General features: G+C 35.0%; 1 protein-coding gene and 1 long non-coding RNA gene across 2 annotated transcripts; both read left to right on the top strand.

The window, feature by feature from the left end:
• The first annotated feature begins 657 nt into the window (after positions 1-657).
• Positions 658-5,204, top strand: LOC145327118 (uncharacterized). The gene is made up of 4 exons (XR_013882059.1): positions 658-789; positions 1,019-1,076; positions 2,243-2,297; positions 4,831-5,204. It is a non-coding gene; the product is annotated as an uncharacterized LOC145327118 (long non-coding RNA).
• An 8,439-nt stretch (positions 5,205-13,643) lies between these two features.
• Positions 13,644-19,232, top strand: LOC145326642 (uncharacterized). The gene is made up of 2 exons (XM_080170011.1): positions 13,644-17,649; positions 17,920-19,232. Exons 1-2 carry the CDS (start codon positions 13,644-13,646, stop codon positions 19,230-19,232), a joined length of 5,319 nt encoding a protein of 1,772 aa, XP_080026137.1.
• The last annotated feature ends 7,134 nt before the right edge of the window (positions 19,233-26,366 follow it).

Genomic DNA, 26,366 nt, shown 5'->3' with positions numbered 1-26,366 from the left:
CACAGGACCGTTTGAGAAGTATTTTTTGGGGTACTAAATATAGGTTTGGGCTGGTTCTAATCCATTTGTAATTTGTAGATTTTATGATTATCTTGAGCTGGATCTTTAAATCGTTTTTATGGTGCGCTGAATCGGGGCGATTCAGAGGTGAGCCGTAGGTGCGCTGGTGGTGAGCCACAGCGCACCTATAAAACATTGATTTTTAAAAGATTTTCGGCGCGGTGTTTTTAGATCGCTTGCGCACTCACTAAAATATCGATCCGCGCCAGTACAACTTTATTACTTAAGGCGTGTCAGTAAGGTATTTTATATAAAATGCCGTGTCAGTATGGTATTTTATATAAAACATTAATATATAATTTATTTTAAAAATAACTATAAAAATGTTTTCTCGATAGTTTTGCAATAAAATATTAAAGTAATTAAAAAAATATCCATTTATTACATATGATTCACCCCGATTTAAACCGGCAATGCCACTCGGTGAGTGGCATTGGCGCGCCGGTACCGCGCCACTGCCCGATCCAAATCGCCCATGCAAATTCGATTTAAAGATTGGTATTTAATAATTTGATGGTGCGCTGAATGAATCGCCCCGGTTTAAATCACCTATAAACGATTTAAAGATCAAGCTTTGAACAGCAATAAGCTAAATATAAAAAATTAAACAAACCTTACTACTTTTTTCAGAAAAAAATGAAACTTTTTGGAATTTTCTGTTTCCTGTTTTTGGCCCTGATTGATATGTCAATGGCAAATCTTTTTGAAAACTTCCAAGCGTCTGGACAGGTATAGAATAGTCATTTGTCGTATCGTATTATTAACAGATTTCCCTTGATATAAAAGTATACAATTACAAGATTAAACCCAGTTTTGTTAGCCCGAATATGCAGAAGGCTTCTATGGATACATAAAAATTTACAATTATAAGATTAAACCCAGTTTTGTTAGACCCTTGATTTGGCATCTATGGATTGTGTTATTCTTGTTCAAATGTTGACTGCTTTTAAAAATTTAGTTTGGTCAAGTAGTTGTTGCAAGTGCAAACACAAGAAGTTATCAACTTTGCAGAAAAGGTAAAAAAAAAAATAAAGTGATCCTTTGACGATAAGGATATATCATCAAAGGTTACAAACTAGGTAACTTTCCGAAGTGTCTCAAAAATCAGCAATGTGTCGTCATAAAAATGAGTGAGATGTTAGGAGAAGTGGGAAAGAAAACCCCTAAAAAGAGATGGATAATCCTTAATTTTTATGACGTCACATGGCTGACTTTTTGAGACACTTTGTAAAGTTACACAAACTAGACTATTTTGAATAGAAGGTTTTAAAAGTTTTTCTCGTATTCATTCGAATCCGGTGGATAGAAACCGGTTCTCATCCATACGAAAAAACTATGTCTAGCATCGTATTATATCCAGCTTTCTACGAATATAAAAATGTACAATTATAAGATTAAAACCAGTTTTTTAGCCCCTAGGTGCCTATATCCGCGGAAATCCGTTTATAATACTATGCGAGAAATAACTATTCTCGTATTCATTCGAATCCGGTGGATAGGAACCGGTTCTCATCCATACGAAAAAACTATGTCTAGCATCGTATTATATCCAGCTTTCTACGAATATAAAAATGTACAATCATCAGATTAAAACCAGTTTTTTTTAACCCGTGCCTTCGGCACTTCAGGGCTAAATTTTTATATTCGTAGAAAGCTGGATAATACGATGCTAGACATTATTTCCGAAGTGCTTCAAGCTCAATTTCCCCCCTCCCCTTAAAAGATAAAAATTTGTACCCTCCACTCCCCCGCCCCGCTAAAACATAAAAGATAGAACGTCAAGACTATTACCATAAGAAAATCTAAAATAACTAAATATAAAGCTATTTCTCCGAAGCAGCTTACAGTACCTATAAAAAAATGATGTCATACAATACAAATTACCAATTAGGCTATATTTTACCATTTACCAATTAAAATGTATACTATTCTATCTTTGGTCTTTTGTAGTAACAGGACAAAGTACACTAGTGTCTCAAAAATCAGCCATGTGACTTCATAAAAATGAGGGAGATGAGAGGAGAAGTGGGAAAGAAAAACCCTAAAAACAGATGAATAATCCTTTATTTTTATGACGTCATAACTCACATGGCTGATTTTTGAGACACTTTGTCCAGTTACTCATTTGTATTGTATGAAATAATTTTTATAGGCACTATAAACTGCTTCTTTTTCTCCTTAGGTTGCTCTCGTATAAGGTGTAGTGGACGTTATGTTTGTGCTCGTGGCATATCATGGTAATTATATAAACAAGTCTTTGGTGTCCTAGTAAAATGGGGATAGATGTCACTGCTTTTGGCCTACCTATTCCATTGACGTCGTAGTAGAGTAGAAAGAGAAATGTATAGGGAAAAGAGATGTGGTACAGGGTGTTTCCTGACGCCAAAAGAATAGGTAGGCCAAAAGCAGTGACATCTATTCCAATTTTGCTAGGGCACAATAGACAACTACAATGCGTGTTCTGCACAGCTTACATTCCCTCTTACTCCGTCTGTCTGTATGTGATGCAATATTTTTTGGCGTTTTTTTTAGGTGTTTCACATCTATTCACAAGATTGATAAATATCTATTCCCGAATCGCTTTGAAACCGATTAATATTCGGTGGATTAGAACCGACTCTCAGCCATCCTGAAAAGTTATGTCTTGCATCGTATTGTATCCAGTTTTCTACGAATATAAAATGTACAATCATAAGATTAAAACCAGTTTTTTTAGCCCGTGCCTTAGGCATATCGGGGATAAAAAATGGGTTTTTATCTTATAATTGTACATTTTATATCCGCGAAAAGCTGTTTATAATACGATGCGAGAAATAGCTATTCTTTCATTTGAATTTTTATAAGAAACCGTTAGGAGGACACATAATTATCTTGGCTTCAATTTAAGATAAACGACTAAAACTTCTTGTCAACAATCCTATGTATTAAGGAGAACATAGAAAAAGTGTCTGACTCAGATTATGACGTAAAAAATATTAGCCAATGAGAGGCCACTATAAATTTTACCATTGGTCAATTACAGCATATACTGGCCTCTCATTGGCTAATTTTTTTTACGTCAAAATCAGAGTCAGACACTTTTACTAGGTTCATTACCCAGCATATACTTTTATCGCATTATTTTAAGAAACAATACGTATTAATACGTCCTTAATGACGTAACTTTTTTATTACTATACAAATGACGTTTCATATTTTTAAAATTTTTTTTAAGGTCGTATTGTGTAACAAAAACACGTCGTTATTTAAAAAAAAAAAACGTCACAAAAAATATAAATAATAACAATATTCTGAATTTAATGACATTTTATCTTAAATAAAGACACATTGACACGTTAATTTTTCCTTTAAAATGTCCAGAAAAACAAGATGGCCGCCAAACTTTCAAAATTGTATTACAATTTTTTATTATTTGTGGTAAATAAAATGATTAGATTTAATTCAATTTAAATCATTTAAGGCTGTATTAAGACATCGAATTTTTATAAAACGTCAAAAAAAACAATATGGCTACCAAATTTGGTAATGTATTATTTACTTACAAACAAAATAGTAGACATAATTCAGGGTTAAAATTAATCTAACAATTTTGAATCAAACACATAATATGTTTCTATTATTTCATTGCTTACTGAAAAGTTTCATGACCCATATATATGGTTCTATTCTTTATAGAAGGTCTCACCAAAAAAAATTAGTTTTCATAATATACATGCATAAAGGAACTAAAATATAAATTCATAGTGGTGTCTGTAGTACTAAAATCCTTCATTTCATTACAAAATTGTAATTGTCAAACTAAAAATAAGGTCAAAACATTGAGAAAACAAAGCTAAACAATTAGTGATTTCAACTGCCATCTGGTGTCAAAATCAGTAACTATTTGATCCATTTCCTTTTTAAATTTATATGAGATCATTTTAATGCGTCCTTATTTATCAATATGTCATTTAAATTATTTAATTAATAAAGATGACTTATTGCAAATAAAGGACATTTTGATTCCACATTATTTATCTTATTTACTGTGACATTAATAATGTAATTCTATAACATATATTAATATGTGGAAAAAATAGAATATGACGTATTGAAACAACCTTAATTTTTATATTTGATCAGGCATTAATTTGTAATTTCTTTTTTTAAGAAAAATAATGGCAAATAAAAACAATTAAGGCCATATTAATAAGTCATTTTCTTTAAATACGTCACAAAAAAGACGTATTGAAAATTAACGACATGTCAATGCAACCTTTCTAAAGAAACAAAACCACTTTAGTAGATGCTTGGTATGGATCATTTTAAGCATAAAGCATCTTTGACAGTCCGCCTACAAGTCTTTTAAAACTGATTCTTTGGAATTGTTTGGCCGCTTTTAGATTTTAAAAGCGAAGCTTTTCTATAATTAGGGTTGATCTGTCCTTACAGGACTGTTAGCTCTTTTTGATAATTTAATATAATTATAATTATCCTATTTTCTGATTTTTGGAATACTGTTCCTATTACCACAAGTTACAATGTTATAAGCGAAGCATATCTATAACCAAGTCCTAAAAACGTATTTCCTTAAACATATCCTGTATTTAAGCAATTTTTTCAACGAATTTACTTACAATTTTGTGTCAACTTTTTTACATTTTGTCCTACCATTTCAGTCCTTCGCTTTTATGGATGGTGTCATCTTTGTTTTTACACATTTTTTGCTGTTAAGATAGAATGTTTGAAGCTTTTTAGAATATCTTTTTTCTAAATTGATGTTTTTTTCAGTGCTAGAAGAAATATGTGCTGAACAATCTTTGGAGAAAATTTGGAGAAAAATATTGTGAAATGTTCAACTTTAATGAATTTTATTATATTTTAAAATTTTAGTTAAATATGAAAAAATAAATATGCTCTAAAATGACAATAAAATAGATTATTTGGGGGATTTCCATGTGCATGTGAATATGTGAGCGACGTTTGCTTAACACGTAGAGCATCCGCTCGTCTTCGAAGAGGTGATTAGTTCGAATCTCGACTGTACACCGCGTCATAACTAAAGACGTTAAAAACGGTTGCTAATATTGGTAACTAGGGGGTACTAGAATTTTAAAGGCACCTTGAGTCTTCTTATTGACGTAGTTATCCTTGCTTTTACATATGTTAAAACAAGGATGACAACATCCATAAAGGCGAAGCTCTGAAACGGTAGGACAAACGGACATTAACACTTGTGTAATGTCAGAACTGAAAAATCAAAATGCGAATGTATAAGAGTCAAAGCTAAATTGTAAGTAAATTGTAAGAAAATTAGTTCACATAAAAATTTGTTGTTAAAAAAGTAAAAAAATCAACATGTTTAAAATGGACGTACGGACATTTTGGTAATGATTATAGAGATGATAGGCTTTCTAAATCGTACCTAACTACTAAAGGAATCACCATGCAAAATTTGAAATCGATATGACAATTCTAACATGTCTAAATTAACGAAAAAGCTATCCGTTACGGACGGACGTACGGACGGATTGACCCTGATTATAGAAAAGCTTCGCTTTTAAAAAGCGTATGCGAAAAATCAGAGAAAAAATCGCAAAAAAAACTTTATCAAAAATAAATATTTTTGTCTTTTTATTCTTGACCGACAGAACGTCGGACCTAGTAAATTATGTGCTGGATATGCACGGACGAACTATAAGACAAGCAGATGGACATACAACGTGAATTATGGAGTAGCTTCGCTATTTTTAACAAAGAATGTTATATAATTCTACATTTCTTACTCAATTTACATGATTTTTAAAAATGATATGTATATGTAATGGATATAGAATTTACGTGGAAATGTCTTCAATTAATGTTGCTAACATGGACATCATTTAATGGTCAGTTCTATCATCCAGTAGGACACATTACAATCTTTCCCGATTTTGTATTACTTTTGCGGAACATGATTCCAGTTACGTCATATTTTTCTTTCCCGAAAAAGGGAAGGGGGGAAGAAAATCTCTTCAAAAGAGATGGGGAAAACCCCCTTTTCTCCCATCTCTTTTTTTCTTCCTCCCTCCCCTTTTTTTCTTTAGTTAGTTAGTTTAGCAAGCTATGAGTGTCACTTTACTAGAGAATATAAAAATGTGGTGTAACATCCAAGTAATAATATATCTACTGTATATGTATACACTGAACTTTCTACTTTGACATATTTAATCATTTTTCTCGTATTCATTCGAATCCGGTGGATAGGAACTGGTTCTCATCCATACGAAAAAACTATGTCTAGCATCGTATTATATCCAGTTTTCTACAAATATAGAAATGTACAATCATAAGATTAAAACCAGTTTTTTAGCCCCGAGATGCCGAAGGCATGGGCTAATAATTGTACATTCTATATCCGCGGAAAGCCGTTTATAATACGATGAAAGAAATAACTATTAATTCATAATACCTTAGAATTGTAATGACTCATATCTATTTTGAACTTTGGAATACACCTGGACAAGGAAGTACAAGCTTTTTGTTTGGGGATGAGTAGGAGGGGTTGTTGTAAAGGGATGTTTTACCCCGCCCCCTTAGACGTCCCCACCGAATGTCCAAAATTACAGCACCAAAAAGTGTGAACTAGCGGCTGTGCATCTGGCTTTATGGATGCTGTATTCGAAGGTATAAGAAAATAGACTAAAACCATCCCAAGACCTAAATCATTAATTACAATAGCCTAAAAATACCACGGAACTACACTAAAATGAAGAATTCAATCGGTTCGGTAGTTATCGAAATTTTAATTAACAGACAAAAAAGCTTAATACTTTAAATAATAGAATTTAAAATCATGAAATGATTACAAGTTTTGCTTCTAGACATTTAAACGTTAGTTTCAAATTAAAACGTTTGTTGTTTTACCTTATTTTGCTGTAAACGATTTTGTAATAAAGCAATATTATGAAATGAATTTTATAATTTGAAATTTTGTATTTTGTACAGGTGTTATATCATAAAAAGATAAAGGTTTAACACGTTTCGAACATTTGATATCGAAACTTTTATGTATTTAGAGAATGACTGCTTGTATTTTATCCTATCATATAAAGTAGTAGCTTTCTTTGTCTGTAGCAAAGTATCTCGCTAACCTTACAGTAAAAGTTCAAATAGGTCAAGAAAAGGTTTTGAAATATTTTGGGGAAGGGTGTCCCCAACTTCCAATACAAAATGACCCCCCTCCCCCCCCAAAAAAAAATGGTGCCACTCATGGTTTAATGTCAGTTGGACATTAACAAAGCTTTCAATAGTATATATACATTATACAATCTATAAGAAAAAAAAACAAGGATGACAACATCCATAAAAACTAATCAAACGGTAAAACAAACGAACATGAACTTAAGCAATAAAATATACTTTCTACAATATTACGTAAATACATGGAGGACATGCTTATATGTTGGGACTTGATTATAGAGATGCTTCGCTTAAACTATTAAATCATGTTGTCCTAGGAATCAACATTCAAATTTGAAATGGATAGCACAATTCTAACATGCTTAAATTAACGAAAATAACTATCCACTACGCAAGAACGGACGTACAGACCCACAAACCGACCCCTATTATAGAAAAGCTTCGCTTTGAAAAAGTTTTCAGTGTATTAATTAAATTTTAATTTCCAATTATATATATGATACGACGACATTTTACGTATCAAAAAAATGTAATTGCAATAACATTCTGTGGTTAGCGAGGTCTTTTAATTTCAATGAACTTTTTGAGGTTTTTTATGAATGCAAAAAGCGGCTATGCCCCCATAATGATAAAAACCTTCCCAGGACTTATGCAAATCTTCTACCAAGCGGTGAGGAAGGTTCATCGCTATATCATAGGTCCATACATCTATATAATTATAGAGCAGCTTACTGATATAATATTTTAAATGCAAATATATGAATACTTAAAAACAGTGTTGCGGAGCCGGAGCCGGGAGCCGTGGAGCCGCCATATTTTACTGGAGCCGGAGCTGGAGCCGTAATTTTCGTTAAAACATAAAACTAGATAAATAAAGAGATTTTTTTAAAATTATAATTTGGTAACTCTGTTTTGTCATGTGCAAATGCCACTTTTTAAGTTTTTCAAGTCCATTTAACCCTTACAGATCGGGCCCCTATTCCCACCTTAATAGATCAGGGGGGGGGGGGATCATATTGACCCCCCCCTCTATCTCGGCTTCTGTTACAGATAAAGACGTAATTTTTTTTTCTGGTGGTTCATGTGTATTTTTAGAGAAAATTACTTTTTCTAGTCATAGCGGTCAGGCCGCTCCTTAGCCGCTTTTTAGCGGCCAGCCGCTAAATTTTAAAACAGCTGTAGAGCGGCCAATTTTGCAGCTAGGATGACCAAATTTTAGGACGAACTTTTATTTTTTATAACAAAAAAATTACTTTTTCCGATCATCGCCAAAAAAACGGCAAATAACGGAAACCGCCATTTTCGGCGGTTACGGCGGTAAAACGGCGGTTGGCGGCGCCAAGTAATATTTTTATCTGTTTATTATTGCTCAAGGATGTACCAAAAAAAATTATAGGTCTCTAGCTGTAATAGAAGCCACGATATTCATGATATATGTCTGTAGTAAAAGCCGGACAAAAATCGGTCATAAAGTCGGTCAGGGTGCGGTCAAACGGTCATAACACCACTTTTCTCATAAGGTCATTGATATCTCAGTATTCACCAAAAAAATTTTAGGTTTCTACCTTATATACAAAGTCATAATGTAGAAATTAAGATTTATTTAGAATTTTTTTTTAATTTTGGTGCTACCCAACCGACTTTGACCGGACACCACGACCGACACAGACCAGATATCCTAATAAAATCAACTCTTGCCGACGTATAATTACTAAACTTAAAAAGTCATGAAGTCACAACTCTCTATCTTACCTACAAAAAAAATGACATTAAAAAAATAGAGTGGGGGGGGTCAATATGACCCCCCCCCCCGATCTGTAAGGGTTAATTATCAAAAATTGAACTTTAAAAACCTTCAAAAGTCAAAAATAGACGTGGGGAAAAAAATATGTCGAGTTTTTCTTGATTTTAGGTCGGAGCCGGAGTCAAATCCGGATCCGGAGCTGGAGCCGGAGCCGCCATCATCACAGATGGCTCTGCGGAGCCTGAGCCGCACCAAAATCACACAACTCCGCAACAATTTTGTATAGAAGTAGCGCTGCTATTATAAGATGACAGTATTCTAGAAAAAATAACATGAAATAGAGAATATTCAAAAGTATGGTAACATTTTCGGTGAATAGTATGTTAGAAATAAATATTAGTCAGATTTTTAAAACATATATTAGCTCCATTTAATAAGTTTTTTCTGAATTACTATGTCTTTTTAAGTGGTTAATTAAGTATTTTTAACTTTTAAAATTTTAGATGTTTTCCCCCAATGAGCTTAGTCATGCACAGAATCCACCCTCTTCATGTGATTTAAATTGAAAATAAGGATGGTATTTCATTTATTTGTTTAATTGTTTATTTTCGGTTAGGTTAAGTTATATTGGGTACATGGTGGTTGAGATATAAAGGGATAGAACAATGGCCGATAAATTGATGTACATCACCAGTATTAATACACTAAATTGCCCCTTAATTCTGTAGATTGATGTACATCCTAAATTATGATACACAAAATTGCCGCTTAAGTAGATTAAAATTAGTGGTTGAAACGTTTTGACACCCAACTTAATTAAAACCAACCACTCAAAATCAATTAAAAGTCCCCAAAGTTGTTAAGCCAACGAATAAGAAAATGTTATTATAAAACTTGTTAGACTAGTGTAATAAACAGCCCACTGTCCCCTCTCTCTTGGTCCCGAAGGATTAGGGCACCGCAGATATATAAGGACAACCGAAAGAGTTAGGCATTAAGAAATATAAGTTGGAAAGAATTTTAATGTTAGAGGTAGATTTGAATTCTGCATCAAAGGGGTAGTTTCACGAAATGCATTTGAACTTAATTTAGTAAACCGTATATTTTTTCCTGGTTAATTGGTTAAACTGCATTTATATGGCAAATAATTGAAAGAATTTCAATTTTCTACCACGTAGTTTTTAAATTATCAAGACTTGAAAATCGTCTTTTTAAATTGTATATATCACAAAAAGACAATTTTCAAGTCTTGATATTTTCAAAACTACTTGGTAGAAAATTGAAATTCTTTCAAATATATATGCCATTTAAATATAGTTTAACCCATTAACTAACAAAAAATATACCGTTCACTAAATTAAGTTCAAATGCATTTTGTGAAACTACCTCTTTTAAGGATTTTTTTAAAAATTAGTTTTTGTATAATTCTTTATCTAAAAGCGGAAATACAATTTAAGTTAATTCATTTCGATATCTGTGATTTTAGATTGAAAACTATCTGAGCTTTAATTGGAGAAGATTAAGTGTAGTACATCATTCAACCAATTAGAGCGCAGGTAGTTTTCAATTCACCTATCACGGATGTCAAAATTAATTAACTTAAATTGTATTTGCGCTTTTAAATAAAGAATCATACAAAAAACGAATTTTATAAAAAAAAATCCTTTAAAACTTATATATCTTATTAGGCATAGAAAAAAATACCTACCATTATTTTCGGTGCTCAATAGGCACTTTGAAGGGAAAGCACCAAAACATAAAGAACAATTCTTTTAATTTTTTTGTTGAAAAAAAAAGTATGTTTAAGCAGTAAAATTCAAAAAATATTTTCCACAAGTGTTCTGCTATGCAATTTTTATGTGCAATTATTTTTGCATAACAGCTGAAAATTAATATGGCCTTGAAATAAATCTACTTACAATTTGAATATTTTTTTTCATTTTATTCATTTCATATGTAGTTTTTTTTACATCACTTCGCCTACTTTTTTCTTCAAAAGAGGTGTCCCTCCCCCCCCCCTTCCTTCAAATAGTTTAAACCCTTCCCGGACCAATATGAATTTCCTGAATATTAACGATATATACATACATGGAGATAGGCAGACAAACTGTTACTTTAATATATACTAGCGGATGCGCCCTTACCATCTAGGGGCTCTATAGTCGAAGGAATATGGAAGATCACAAAAATAGTCTAAAACCATACCCAGACTTTTTATAATAATGTAGTAGCCTAAAACCATCCTCGACCTATATGAAGCTTCCATATAAAGGAGGATCATATCGGCTCAGTGGTTAGTGAGATCCTTCGCTACATAAAAAAAGAACAACTTTATATAATAGGATAGAAGAAAATCTACAGTCATTTAAACAGTTTCTTTCTTTTAAATATTATAGTTATGTTCGGTTTGAATAGGCATTATACTTGACATAAACCTTCATACAAACTGGGAATGTTCGTAAGTCCGTAATATACAGATTAATATATGCTAGGGCCCAAATTAGTTTAGCACATTTGGGTATTTCTAAAGTGTTTAAAATATTTTCAAAAAGTTTTATTTCATTTTATTTTTATGTACAAAATAAAATAGATTATTACGACTTTTGGAAGCTGTATTTTAATGGTTATTAACCTATGTTCTTTTTATACTTGTTTAATAAAATGAAGATCGATTTACACATTACTTTTATTTTTACATTCAATTATTTTAAAAATTCACGAAACCTACTTTTAAAATTCAAGAAAAAATCACAAAACCTCTCCACTCAATTTTAGATTAAAATAGTTTAGATAATTCTTACTATAAAATATTCTAGTATATATAACTAGAGGTTGCGACTCTAGCATCTAGAGGCTCTGCATTCGTATGTTAAAAAAAGCCTTGAACCTCCAAAGACTTAGATCTAAAATACAATAGCCTAAAACCACCCTGGGACCTATGGGCAGCTTTCCTTTAGTTGGGAACTCAATCGGTTGAATAGTTATTGAAAACTTAAGCTTCAGACAAAACTATTTTACTACTCTATATATAGAACTAGATGCTGCATCCCTAGTACTAACAGGCTATGTATTTGAGGGTTGGGTAGGACAGAAAAATAGCCTAAAACTATCCTGGGACCTATGTCAAGCTTCCCTGAAGATTTCAATTAGTTTAGCAGTTATCGAAATAAGAAGCTGCAAACACGAAAACCTTACTACTTTAAGCTAAGTAATACGAAATAGCTGGGAAACATATAAGCATCTAATAGAAATAAAGAGCATTATTGATCTTTGTTTATAAATTGAAGAATCATTGGCCATATTTACTCCTCTATAAGCTACTACTTGGGTTGCAGACCTAAGTAGATTTTAAAATTACTTATTAAAAATTAAGGTTTTGAAATGAAGTTCTAATATTTTTGTAATATGATTAAATTTTAATTTATTTAGTTTGTTCATATATCATTTTGAATAAAAAAAAACATAATTTCAAACATATTTTGTAATTTAACAATCTATTTTGTTGTTATTAATTCTATTATATAAAGTAGTAAGAGTTTATTGTCTGAAACTTAAGATTTCAAACTACTGATATGATTGGGTTCTCTATCTTCATATAGGTCCTGTTAATGTTTTAAGCTATTCCATTTTCAGAATTTAAGTCTTTCTGTGGTTGTATTGGAAGTATAATAGTGTGATGCGTTTGTGAACTCGAACCTTTATCCTTTTGTTTTCCTTATCATTAATGTCAGTTTGGAAAGCGGTGAGATTCAAATGTTCATAATTGGACGCGGCATTCAAAACAATGCTTGCGCATGGACCATAAACAAAGCGAGCGTAGCCATCTTTAATCTTTCTTTCAAAATGTGCGGATTATCTGCGTGATAAAAAACCATGTATAGTCAGAATTGTGGTGTTGTCCGTACTGAAAAATACCTTTGAGTGCTTCCCGGCTTTACAGGAACAAAAACTTCGGTAAGAATTCTTTCTTTAAGCATTTTTAATGGAATGGAGTGAATTTTTAAAGACGGCAAATTAATCTTTCATTTTTACTTAAATTAGACCAAGTAATTAATTTATTTTTGTATCAGAATATTTTAATCGTAGTCTATAATGATTTTGTTTATGAATTTCAAACTCGTATTTAATTTTGATTAATTTTAAGCAAAAAGTAACCCTAGTATTTTATATATTTTAAAATATAATTTCGAAGTCACGCAACCTCTCATAATGAATATTTACTTTATTAAAAAAGACGATTGTTCCAAATAAGAAAAGATTTATTCTCTTTTACAAGATTTATTTTATCATGTGTTTAACATTTTAATATTTGATTATTAATTTTGTTATTTTCTATTTCAGCATGACCGTTTTCATACAATAAATTGTATTAGTAACTATGCTGGTTTTGTCTCTTGTGGGAAGTAGCAGGTTTCGTACGTCTGTACGTAAAGATCTGGTAAACGGCCAGCCAAATGCTGTTGAACCGAAACAATGAAAACGGTAAGAAGTCCAGTCAGCCAGTCAAAGCCAGTGACAGTTACCGTATGTGTTGAATGTGAATAAAATTCTACACGTGACTATAGTTGTAATTAGTGTTAACAAAAGTGAAAATGGCACCTAAAAAGACTAGGTATGAATTATTGTCGGGCAGATTGCCTATGGCAGTTGAAGTGATAACCGAAGAGTTAGATGAGTGATGCAGGTAGTTTCAGACACCGCAGACATCAATGTTAATCTCGCCAAGGAATGCATCCTTGTCCATGATGCGAACCTAAATCTGGAACGTACCATGAGCGGTCTTCAACAGCTGGATGTGTTAATCCAAGATGATATTAACCTAAAGGATTTTTATAGTGACATTATCACGGCACGAAAGAACTATAGCGAGTTAAAACTTACATTAAGTGCCATAGATGAGCTAAGAGCGATAAACAATGAGGTCTTAGTTCTTGGTGATGATCTTGCAGCTCACAAAAACAGTTTGCAACAACGTTGTATGCAAATAGTGAAAGTTATTAAAGGTGATTATATACCTTTACCAACTAAAATTATTAGTGATATGACTAAACTGATGGAGACGCTGGCAAAGGCTAAGCAAGAGCCTGTTACGCCAGTCTCGGGTGCCTCGGTAGATCCTATGCTGCCGTCATTTGGCGCCCAATCGTTTGCTGCCAGTCCGATGTTTTCGTCTCATGGGTATATGCCACGCCTAGACGAAAAACTCCTTCCCAGCTTTGATGGGCAAGAATCTTCTTATGCGCAATTTAAGGAGAATTTCCAGAAGCTTACTACTGGATATAAGCCCAGCTACCTGCAGATGGTGTTAAGTTGTGAACGAGTAATGAAGGATAAACCGTTGAGGCTGCAGTTGCAACAGATTGCCACGCATGCAGCGCAATGGACATATTTGGACCAATTGTTCAAATCCAGAACCAGACAGATGTTGTGTATATTCAACAGCTGGGACAAGAAAGGTAAATTGTCCGAGAGCGGCCAGATTGTTAGCGCTCTTGCCGAGTTCTCAGGTGCCATCAACCAGCTCGAGCAGATGACCAAGGCTGATGGTAAGGACGCAGTTTCTACAAGCCAATGGCTCACAGTTTTATTGTTGGAGATGTTATCTAAGAAACTGCCAAAAGAGTTTCAGGATAAGCTCGACCTTGCACTCGGGAGCATGGACGTTCCCGACGTGCCTAAGCTGCTGGATATACTAGAACAGCAGCGTGGCGCATTATTGATGCGTAGCAGCCACGGCTTGGACACGCCGTCCAAGAAGAAAGGTAATCCTGCCGCAGCTGCGGCCGCCGTAGGTAAACCTGGTACACCTAGCAAGTTCAAGAAGAAGCAGTCCTGTCCGTCAGACGGCTGCAGTGGAGATCATTTTTTGTTTAAATGTTCGAAGTTTACAACCATGTCTGTTCCAGAACGGAAAGATTTTGTGATGAAAATCGGCGGGTGCCTTTTATGTCTTAATAAAGGGCACCGCGCCTCAGAGTGTCCGTGTGCTGAGAAGCTTGGAGGCTGCAGGATCAACAATTGTGGACAGAAACACAACTCCCTCCTCCATGAGTCCGTCGCCCAGGTTTCAGCTGTGTATGAAGCGCCGTTTTTGGGTGAGAATAATTACATGTTGATGCTCCAGAAGTTGGACGCCCTGGATGTCTACAAGAGGAAGGTGCCTGTGTCTGGGATGTGGGACACAGGTGCCAACCTCACCATGGTTACACAGTCTATTGCCAAGAAGTTGCAGTTGCCCTCTACTGGACGTGTAGCTACCATTTCAATGGCTGATGGTAAAGTTCAGTCATGCCCAACAGTTAAACTCTGCCTGGTTGACCGTAACAAGAACAAGCATGTTATGGAAGCAGCTGTTGTGCACACAATTGGACATACAGATGGGCTGCGCAGCATGGACCCAGTCGCCGCAGCTGCTCTGTTTGATATGAGGCCACAAGATTTTTCATTGGTCAATGGACCACTTGATATTCTCCTGGGGCATGTCACGCCCACGACGTTCCCAGCGGCGGATAAACTCATCGGCGAGTCAAGATTATACCGCAGCATTTTTGGTACAGGTTTCCTTGTTGTTTCAGCCGATGGAAAGCCTGTTAGCAAGCCAGTTGTTTGTAAAGTTACTAAGTTGGAAGTTGCAGCTATGGACTTCCTATCGTCGGAGGCGTTAGGCGTGCAGCCGCCGCGGCTGTGCAGTGGATGCACGGGCTGCAGGCATTGCCTGGCACTTGCGTCAGGCAAGTCAGCCGTTGATCAGCGAAAACAGGATCTGATAAAAGAAGGTTTAACATTGGATCTTGTGAAGAAAGAGTGGACGGCAGCTTATCCATATCGGCTGCCAACACATACGCTGCCGAACAATTCGCGGCAGGCGTATAATATCGCGCTTCTTGATCGCCGGCGCATGATAAAAAACAGCGAATATGATGTGTTCGTTAAGGTGTTCAAGGAGGCGGTGTCCCGTGGGGTGTACGTCAAAGCCACGCCACAAGACTTAGCATTTGAAGGTCCAGTCTATTTTAATTCATTAGTGACGGCCTTCAAGGATAGTATTTCTACCCCCTTGAGAATCTGCGCAAATTCTAGCTTGACCTGCAATGGAACAAGTTTAAACCATATTATGATGGACGGCCCACCACCTACCTACACTTTGTTTCACAATCTTATTCGGTTCAGAAGTTACAAGTGTGCCTGTGTGTGTGATGTCTGTAAATTTTACAATTCTTTGGCGGCCACATATGAAGATTCGCAGCTGAAGAGAGTGTGGTTTGCAGAGGATGAACATGCCAACCCCGAAGTTTACTTGACCAAAAAAGTTAACTTCGGGGAGAAGTTGGCAGGCGATTTCGCCGTCACAGCCCTGAGATTGACAGCACAGATTTTTGGAGGGCGCAGCCGCCAAGATTTTCATGATGTTTATGGATCTGAATACGTCAAGGGAGCAGAGGTAGTTGCGAAGCAGGACCTGTGGAGAAGTGAGCAACAACCTACCGGTTCCAAGTTTGTACTGCATCAGGATGCTCCAGCTATCAAGCTGGAGCAGTGTACCTACATTGATGACCATACTGGCGGTCATAATAGCAAGCCAGAAGCCGTCAAAATGGTCGAAGAGTTGAAGGAAATGATTGAACCTGGCAACTTCAGTTTTAAATCAGTTATTTATTCTGGAGATGATGTTGATCCTGTTAAGGTACTGGGCATACAATGGGCCCCCAGAGAAGATGTTCTTACTTTACCTGCTCGGGTGAATCATGGCGCCAAGATAAAGGGCCGAAAATTGCTGGAGGACCTTGATCTGTTAGATTTATGGAGAGCCATGCCAGATTGTGTAACGAAGAGAGAGATTTGGCGGGTCGTACAGCAATTATATGACCCTCTTGGCCTTATGTGCCCACTACTCCTGAAGTCCAAGCTTATACTTCGGGAGGTTTGCATTAGTGGCGTATCATGGGATGAGCATGTGCCTGCCAAGCTGAGAGATGATTTTGTTGACAGTTTGGCCGACAGGGCTAAGCTTGGAGAAGTGCCATTTCAACGCTCTTTAGTTCCTGATGAGCCACTGGGGCTCCCAACCATCATTGGGTTTTCTGATGCTTCAAGTTCAGCTTACGCAGCCATCATCTACCTACGTTGGCCAACAGCCAGAGGCTTCAAAGTGATTTTATGCAGTGGCAAGAGTCGTGTGGCTCCTGTTAAGATTGAGTCTATTCCAAGACTTGAGTTGTTGTCATGTTTATTAATGGCAAGATTGGCGGACGCAATTGTCCGAGCCCTGCCCTTTGCAGTAGCAGGCAAGATGTTTTTTAGCGACAGCACTTGCGCTATATCGCAAATAGTGTCTGAATCAGTGATGTTAAACATATTTAACAGTCATTGTGTGAGTGAGATCCAACAGCTGACCAGCCCAGAGGATTGGCGCTGGCTTCCTACAGATCAGAACATTGCAGATCTTGCCACCAGAGGTGCCTGTACCATTCAAGATGTTTCACCAGGATCCAGGTATCAGGATGGGCCTGAATGGCTGCGCCTGGAGCAGGACCAGTGGCCTGTAAAGACGGCGGGTGAAGTAAATCACCCCATCCCAGAGGCTGAGATGAATCAGCGCATGGTCCGATTCAAGTGTATGGCCGTCCAGGTAGTTGATACTGATTTCTGGAGAACTTTAGCACGACGTACCTACAGGCAGGCACGTAAAACTATGCAGGCGGTGATCAGAGCTGCCAACTGTTTTAAGTTGTTGCTTGTTAAGAAACGAGTTCCGGCCAGGCAAGAGCCGATGAATGATTCGGTTCCAGCCGGACAAGAGCCGACGGGAGTTTCGGTTCCGGCTGGACAAGAGCCGATCAGTGTTGCGGTTCCAGCTGGACAAGAGCCGACGGGAGTTTCGGTTCCAGCTGGACAAGAGCCGCTAGTTGATTCCAAGTTTTATAGCAATCACACTTTTTCAATTACCTACCTAGATGTGGTGTGTGATTTATTCCTGGCATCATACAACCAGGAGAAGGAGATGGTTATGGAGGCTGAAGGTAAATATGATAGTCTTCAACCTAATTATCACGAGACTGAGGTGTGCTGGCCTATCGTTGGTAATAATGGCTATTACCCTGTTCGTAAATTCAGAGTCCTCAAGATGCGTTCCCGTGGAGATGAGGCCTTGGAGGCAGCAGCCGACGGGAAGAGAAAGCTGTTCAAGGATTCCCCTGGCCTTATTTTGATTGATCGTCACAATAACTTGGCCAGACTGTTCCTACAGCAGGCCCACGATGAACTTGGCCATGCCAGTCATAGAAAGACTTTGGTACAGAGTCGCAGGTATGCTTGGATATCACGTGGCCGCCAGAAAGCTATGAAGGTTGTCAAGTCATGTTCCAGTTGTTGTCTAGAGTATGCACGTCGTTCAGCCCCAACTATGGCAGACGTCCTGCCCGACAGGTTAGAATCTTCAGTTCCATTCTTCCATGTTCACCTTGACCTTGCTGGCCCGATGGAAGTTACAAGGCCTGGAGTCCGCACCAGGAAGAATCCAGCCAAGTACAAGGTTTGGTTGCTAATTGTTTGTTGTCGTTTTACACAAGCAGTGTTTATTGATGTTCTGCTGGATTACAGTACTGAGGCTGTCATTATTGGCCTCAGAAAGCTTCAAGCATTCTACAACATGCCCAGAGTCGTGACTACTGATCGCGGCACCAATTTTCTTGGCTCGAAAAGAATACTTGATGAAGTTATGAAGAAATCTGATGTGAGTTTTGAGTGGCACCTTGTACCGACTGGCGCTCATTCGTATGTAGGAAGTGTTGAGCGCCAGGTCGCCATGGTCAAGCGTGTTCTCAATAAGAAGTTGTGTGGAGCTGTTGTCAATCACAACGAGTTGTTGCTGCTGACTGCTGAAACTGCTAGAGTTTTAAACTCTAAACCCTTGAGCTATGCTACACAAGGGAATGATGTTAATACATGGAGAATCATTTCTCCTGCTGATTTGTTGGGTGGCAGAGCTAACGACGGGATTTGCTCGTTCGAGACCGGTTCCAGAGATCGAATTACACGCCGTTTAAGCCATCTGGAGGAGCTGACTAGACAGTTCCATGAAGTCTACAAGCAGCAGCTGCTGCCTGAGCTATTGCGCACGGTAAAGTGGAGGCGCAATCAAGTTCCGCTGAGCGTTGGAGATGTCGTTCTTGTTGACAGGTGCACCAACTTGGTTAAGAAGTATCGCCTCGGCAGACGTACGAGGCGGTGGCCGCACAGTTGTAGCCCGTTTCAAATTGTCCGATGATGTTGAAGCCACGGATAACGAGATTTCTTCAAGACGATTGTTGAAAGTAAACCTACCCCAAGATGATTCCCAAGACGATTAAGTATTTTTATTAGTATCTTATCGCGTATTTTTTTTAAACTTTCAACAATTGCATATTTTTTAAAATTTATAATTGACGCAAATTTCCTTACAAATTCGTTTAAAATTATAATTGAGCTCAAAATTTTATTTCCAACGCATAAAACTAAAGTTTTCTATTCGAATACATAAGTTTTCTTTACGGATTTATTTGATCGGGACCTGGGATTTTTTCGCGTAAAAAATCTTAGGTACGTATTTTTTTTATTTTTGGATGCAAAGCAATATTGTCGTTTCTTGTTTAAAGTGATCGCGAATTTAATTTTTCAAAATGCATTTTCGTTTACCTTTTTTTATATTTTAAGTAATTTTCAAAGAATTATGCCTTAAAAGTTCAGTTAAGTTAGAAAAAAATCAGTTTAAAATGCGGAGAGTGTTTCCACATGAAAATAATGTTAAAATCTGAGCATCAATTAAACTAAGAGAAAATAAGTAATTTCTTCGCTTGCAGATAAAAACAAAAAAATTGATACTTAGAATATATTTTTGTAATATATCTCTTTTAATATTTATCTTTGAACTTTCTCTAAAATGAAATGAAAAAGTTTGGTTTATTTTAAAAAATCATTAACCAAATACCGCTTTGTTTATGCAGGTATAGTGACAAAAGAAAAATTGATTAAATCTCTAGAATCAATAACATTTAAGAATTCATTTGTTTAAAAACCAAAGATCTATTATATTTGCTATACATTTACAGCATAAAATATAGCAGTCTTTCTATAGTATTTACATAAAAAAAAGCATTTAATCATCGTAAAATAATCTCGTAATGTGTCGAATTTTATTAAATACACACACACACACACACACACACACATACCTTACCTATCTTGCCACACACACGCACACACACACTATCGTAGTGTAGCACTAACACACACGCACACACACACTATCGTAGTGTAGCACTAACACACACACGCACACACACACTATCGTAGTGTAGCACTAACACACACACGCACACACACACTATCGTAGTGTAGCACTAACACACACACGCACACACACACTATCGTAGTATAACACACACACACACACACACTTAACGCCCCACCCACGAACCCACTTACTACCTAAATAACCAAGGAACTAGAGGCATAAGACAATGGCCAATAAATTAATGGATATTCACAATGAAAATATACACAAATTTACCCATTTTGTAAACAATATTTGGTGGTTTAAACATTTGGACACTCAAAGTAATAAACCAACCAATTAAAATTCTATGAAAGTCCCTAAAGTTAATTAGCCAACTAACAAAATGTCATTAACTTTGGGAACTAATGTAATAAAAAGCCAAATATCCATTTCCTCCCTGCATACAATTACGTACAGAAGGGTTAGTTTTAAATGAAAAGATTTAACAATATCCTAATTTATAAAGTTGTAAGCTTTTTTTATCTGTAGAGAAGGGACCGCTGAAACGATATGGTTCACTTTTACAGTGAAGCTTTTTATAGTTTTTGGGAAAGGTTTTAGGCTATTTTATTTTTATCAAAAAAGTCGTTTGTTGGTTTTAAGCTATTTTTCTGCCCTTTTATATCCCTTTGAATATTAGAAAAATATAAATTTAGATTTGGTTTCTTTTTATACATTAAATAATACTAGTGGCTACGCCCCTAGAGGCCTCTAGTGGCACTTTGAATGTTTTTTTTATTTAAAATATCTAATTACAGAAATAATTGGTTTATGTTTCGTTGGAGTCTCTTTTTCGAGAGGGGTAATTTTTTTCTAGGGGCGATTTCTCCTGATAGGGTGGTGGTACCCTCCCCCCAAATAGTTATAAACCTTCCCGGGACTTATGAGAAGCTACCCTGTTAAGGAGAATCCGATCGGTTCAGCGGTTAGCGAGATACTTCGGTACACACAGACAGACAGACACACAGACAGACAAACATCCTGTTACTTTAGTATAAGGATTTATTTAAAAACTAACCCCCCAGGTAAAAATCTGAATGTGTGAGAAAGAAAAACAGAGAGAGAGGGAGAGAGAGAGAGAGAGAGAGAAGAGAGAGAGAGAGAGAGAGAGAGAGAGAGAGAGAGAGAGACAGAGAGAGAGAGAGAGAGACAGAGAGAGAGAGAGAGAGAGAGAGAGAGAGAGAGAGAGAGAGAGAGAGAGAGAGAGAGGTTATACTCAACAAATGCCTATCTTAGAAAACGCTTATAATAAAAACTTTGGTTCATGGAAAGAATACAAAGGATAAAAATACAACAAAACCTGCAAACTTGTTTCCTTTCCATGACCTAAAACTTATAAATTATTTTGTGTTTTAAAGCTTATTTTGAATATCTACTATAAGTAGCCCTCTTTCTGTTTAAGTTAATAAATTATATTTAAGTAATACACACATCCTAAATATAAATTGTTAGAATAATGTAGCAGGATGTCTGTATGTTTGTCTGTTCTAAAGGATCTTGCTAACAGCCGAACCAGTATGGTTCTCCTTTACAGGGTAGCTCGTCATAAGTTCTTGAAATGTTTATAACTATTTTGGAGGAGAATACCACCACCCTCCAAAACGATTTATACATTATACATTAAAAATTTTAATTTTTAAAATTTTAATTTTTTATGGAAGTTTGAAGCTTTTTTAGCAAGTAGTAAATATTGAGATAGGATGAGGATTCTATGTTACAATCGACAACTATAAATCAGCTGACCTTATATCCATATTTGGTAATATCTTTTCGATTATCGATAAAAATCGTTTAATCTCCCCGTAAAAAGAAATTATAAACCTTTTTGGTTAGTTTGATATGTATGTAACAAAAGAATTTATTCTACTCTAAATTTGCAAGTAAACCTTAACAAAAAGATTGTTATTTGTCGATTTTGATAGGTTTTAAGATATGTATAATAAAACACAAAATACATCAATGTTTTCAAGGGAATAAATTCGTTTTTTTTAAGTTTGATTTATTTTTAAATGGGAAGTAATTAAGACTTAATTCTCAAAATAGTGCTCTTAAAAAACATTAATCAGTGACATATATCAACTTTTTCCCAGCTTCGTGAACACTTTAACAGACGTGAAATATGATATATAGAAATAAGAATAGAAATGAAACACATTTGATCATTTTAAAAATATCTTTTTATATACAGCATTATAAATAATTTAATATCAACTATATATTAAGATTATTATATTTTATTTCGTTCTGAAGATTACCTAAAAACAAAAAAGCAGTAATTTTATGAACATAGCAGATGCACTTAGATTTGTTTTGAAGAATTTAGCCTAATAAGACCGCTATATAAAGCGTACGAGCTCTGTTTCCTCGGCTGCACTCTTTACATAACGGCAAAACTAAAGCTTAAGAAATATTTGATGATTTCAAAAAGATTCTTTTGTAGTTTCTTTGATTCCTTCTTTATTTGAAGATTTTAACTTTGGAACATTTTTCATTCTATCTTTTTCAGAAATGTTCGTGAATTGAGCCCGGCGCCAGGAATCCTGTTCACGGTTACACAAAAAAGAAACAAAACATAACCATAAACAGGACTCGTCGCACGTGGCATTATTATAATTGTAGTGCGTCGGTTTGATCTGCAAGCTTTCGAGGTTCAGGTTGAACTGAGGCCCCAATTGCTCTTAATTTTAAAAGACTGTATAAATAAGTACACGGAAAAGCTTATTATCTATTCAGCCAAAGAGAAATTGCCAAATAAACACTTTTTGAGACTTTTCTTTTACTTTGAGCTTAATTTAAAATTCGCATATGCAAAAGTGCAATTTTACTTTCATTTTGATGTTTTATTGATGAATTAATACAGTTCTTTTATATGTTCTTAGATATAAGGATATTTTATTTTGATGATATGTTTAGATTAAGGATAATTTTACTTTATTTGATTATTCTGTTTATCTAGATTTAAGGATTGTTTCTTATCTATCTTTTACATAAAGATTTGATCGAAGAAAGATTTACGTATGCATTTTCCCTTTTCTTTAGCAAAAAATATTTGTTTGAAAAGAAGTTTTTAAAGTAATTATTCTTCTTTTATTAAAAAGTTTGAATGAATTATTTGATGATTAATGCAGATTATGTTTAGCATTAAGTTTATTTTAATATTAAGAATATTATTATTATCATTATTATTGATTAGGTACCTAATTAAAGTTTGGGTACTTATTTAAATTATTATTATGTATTGCATTACATGGTCTAACAATTTCAAATAACCATTTGTTTATTTCGAAAAATTGTGAGGCCATGAGAATAAGTGTTATGAGTGAGTAGTGAATGTGTAAGCTTTCAATGAAGAATGTTTTATTTCCTATTCCTTTATTCCTACATTTTTGTGGAATTGTGTCATTTGTGTTAGTGCGAGTATTCGTGAATATTACTACTAGCAAATTTGAGGCCAAAGGGCCAAAATTTAAAACTCTTGTAATTTATGTGGTTTTGAATTGTGACTTTTGTGGACATTGTCTGCACACAAAGTTGAAAATTTGAATAGTGTGGTGTTCGATTCCCCACTTTCAGGCGGGTGTGTATTGGAAGTATAATAGTGTGATGCGTTTGTGAACTCGAACCTTTATCCTTTTGTTTTCCTTATCATTAATGTCAGTTTGGAAAGCGGTGAGATTCAAATGTTCATAATTGGACGCGGCATTCAAAACAATGCTTGCGCATGGACCATAAACAAAGCGAGCGTAGCCATCTTTAATCTTTCTTTCAAAATGTGCGGATTATCTGCGTGATAAAAAACCATGTATAGTCAGAATTGTGGTGTTGTCCGTACTGAAAAATACCTTTGAGTGCTTCCCGGCTTTACAGGAACAAAAACTTCGGTAAGAATTCTTTCTTTAAGCATTTTTAATGGAATGGAGTGAATTTTTAAAGACGGCAAATTAATCTTTCATTTTTACTTAAATTAGACCAAGTAATTAATTTATTTTTGTATCAGAATATTTTAATCGTAGTCTATAATGATTTTGTTTATGAATTTCAAACTCGTATTTAATTTTGATTAATTTTAATCAAAAAGTAACCCTAGTATTTTATATATTTTAAAATATAATTTCGAAGTCACGCAACCTCTCATAATGAATATTTACTTTATTAAAAAAGACAATTGTTCCAAATAAGAAAAGATTTATTCTCTTTTACAAGATTTATTTTATCATGTGTTTAACATTTTAATATTTGATTATTAATTTTGTTATTTTCTATTTCAGCATGACCGTTTTCATACAATAAATTGTATTAGTAACTATGCTGGTTTTGTCTCTTGTGGGAAGTAGCAGGTTTCGTACGTCTGTACGTAAAGATCTGGTAAACGGCCAGCCAAATGCCGTTGTACCGAAACAGTGGTTTTAAGCTGTTTTCTAGAGACTGCTGTCTATAACACTTTAACGTCTAGGTCCAGCAATCAAGGAAAACTAAGGGGAGCCAATTTCTCATTTTCTGTCCAAAACTCCCGGGGGTTTAGATTCGTAATACCCTAACAGAAAAAATGTATGTATCAACAAAATTAATTTATATCCCTAACTTTAGCAGCCACTACATCTAACACTGTTAAAGTTAATGTTTATGTTGTTTATTAACAACATGTTAAGTTAACCCCTTCTCCCCTAGATCCCTTACATGTCACGTCCCCTTATCTCTCCTACTCAAAGTCAACTGCCTGAACTTAATAGGGCCTATGGTTATATAAAATTAAATAATAACAGTAAATTTATTCTATAAAAAAGCAAACATTCATGCTGTTATTATTAATAAAAATAAGGCATTAGACCCCAATTTTGATGTTATTCAGTAGTCTTTGTGCTAATTTGTTTATGATATTTATGCTTTTCTTTTCAGGGAGGGAGGGGACATTAGGCTGTTTATTACAACTTTGAGGACTTATATTGCATTTTGATTCAGTTGAGAATCCAAACGTTTAAACCACAAATTATAATTTACAGAAGTAGTAATTTTGTGTATCATCATTGGAGATGTACATCAATTTATCGGCCATTGTCTTATCCCTGTAGATCCCTGTTTTCTTTCTCAATGTTCCCTATAAATTTACTTGTAAGGCAGAACTAATAGACAAAGACCATATTATTTATGAAATGACTTTGTTATGTTGGTAGTACAGTAAAGCTTTTTTCGAGAAAACAGTAAAAGTGTCTGACTATGACGTCAGAAAAAATTAACAATTAACCAATGAGAGGCCGCTATATATTTTAACATTGTGAATACTGGCTTCTCATTGGTTAATTGTTAATTTTTTCTGACGTCATAGTTCGACACTTTTACTGTTTCCTTTTTTCGACTGCTTTTCAAGATAGTTGCTTAATTTTTATTTGATAAAATACTCTTTGACTCAGTTTTTTGGGCGCTCTTGATCACTTCATTTATTATGCTTGCTTCTTAAAATATTGTTTTTTTTATTATTTTATAATTAAAGTTCAGTTAAAATATTAGAGGATATTAAAGTAGGTTTACAAAAAGTTATATGCCTATTTTAAAACGCAATTCTTATAAGAAACGTATAAGTACGAATGGATTTATTATGTACTCTAAGAAGTGAAACCTGTAGCTGGCTTAATAACGATACCCCCCCCTAACCACCCCCTTTACCTCATCCCCTCTCCTACTTCTGTCTTAACATACTGACCAATAATTGATGTCACTGTTAGCAACCTTAATTGACGACAATTTTTCTCCTGTCATAATATCCAGAATAATCTATATCGATTGGTGTACGGTATATGGTTATATCAATAATAATATCTTTCTTATCAGCCACAAAAATATAGTGGCCAAATTTTATTTTCTGTTGATCTTTCAAATCATATTCACCTGTTTCATTTTCCCTATACCCCCCCCCCCCTTTACCCCATTTTTAATAATAATTACCTATTTCACCCCATTTGATAGATTTACCCCTTCTAATTTGGAGACAAAATTAGCAGCCCTATCTTTTACTTTGTCTTTAATAAGCATCACCCCCCCCCCCCAATTTGCAACCTTTATTCCCCCTTCCACTTGTAATTAACCCCCAAG

This window comes from Acartia tonsa, chromosome 8, assembly GCF_053477335.1.
Source record: "Acartia tonsa isolate MP-2025a chromosome 8, ASM5347733v1, whole genome shotgun sequence".
Classification (NCBI taxonomy): domain Eukaryota; kingdom Metazoa; phylum Arthropoda; class Copepoda; order Calanoida; family Acartiidae; genus Acartia; species Acartia tonsa.
The sequence above is the reverse complement of the archived record's forward strand: the minus strand, read 5'-3'. Positions and strand labels throughout refer to the sequence as shown.

Bases quoted from the DNA above. Each gene is read 5' to 3' on its own strand.
- LOC145326642 (XM_080170011.1), top strand. From the start codon at position 13,644: ATGCAGGTAGTTTCAGACACCGCAGACATCAATGTTAATCTCGCCAAG. The intron at 17,650-17,919 runs GTAAAACTATGC...TTACCTACCTAG, and splicing joins ACGTACCTACAGGCAGGCAC to ATGTGGTGTGTGATTTATTC.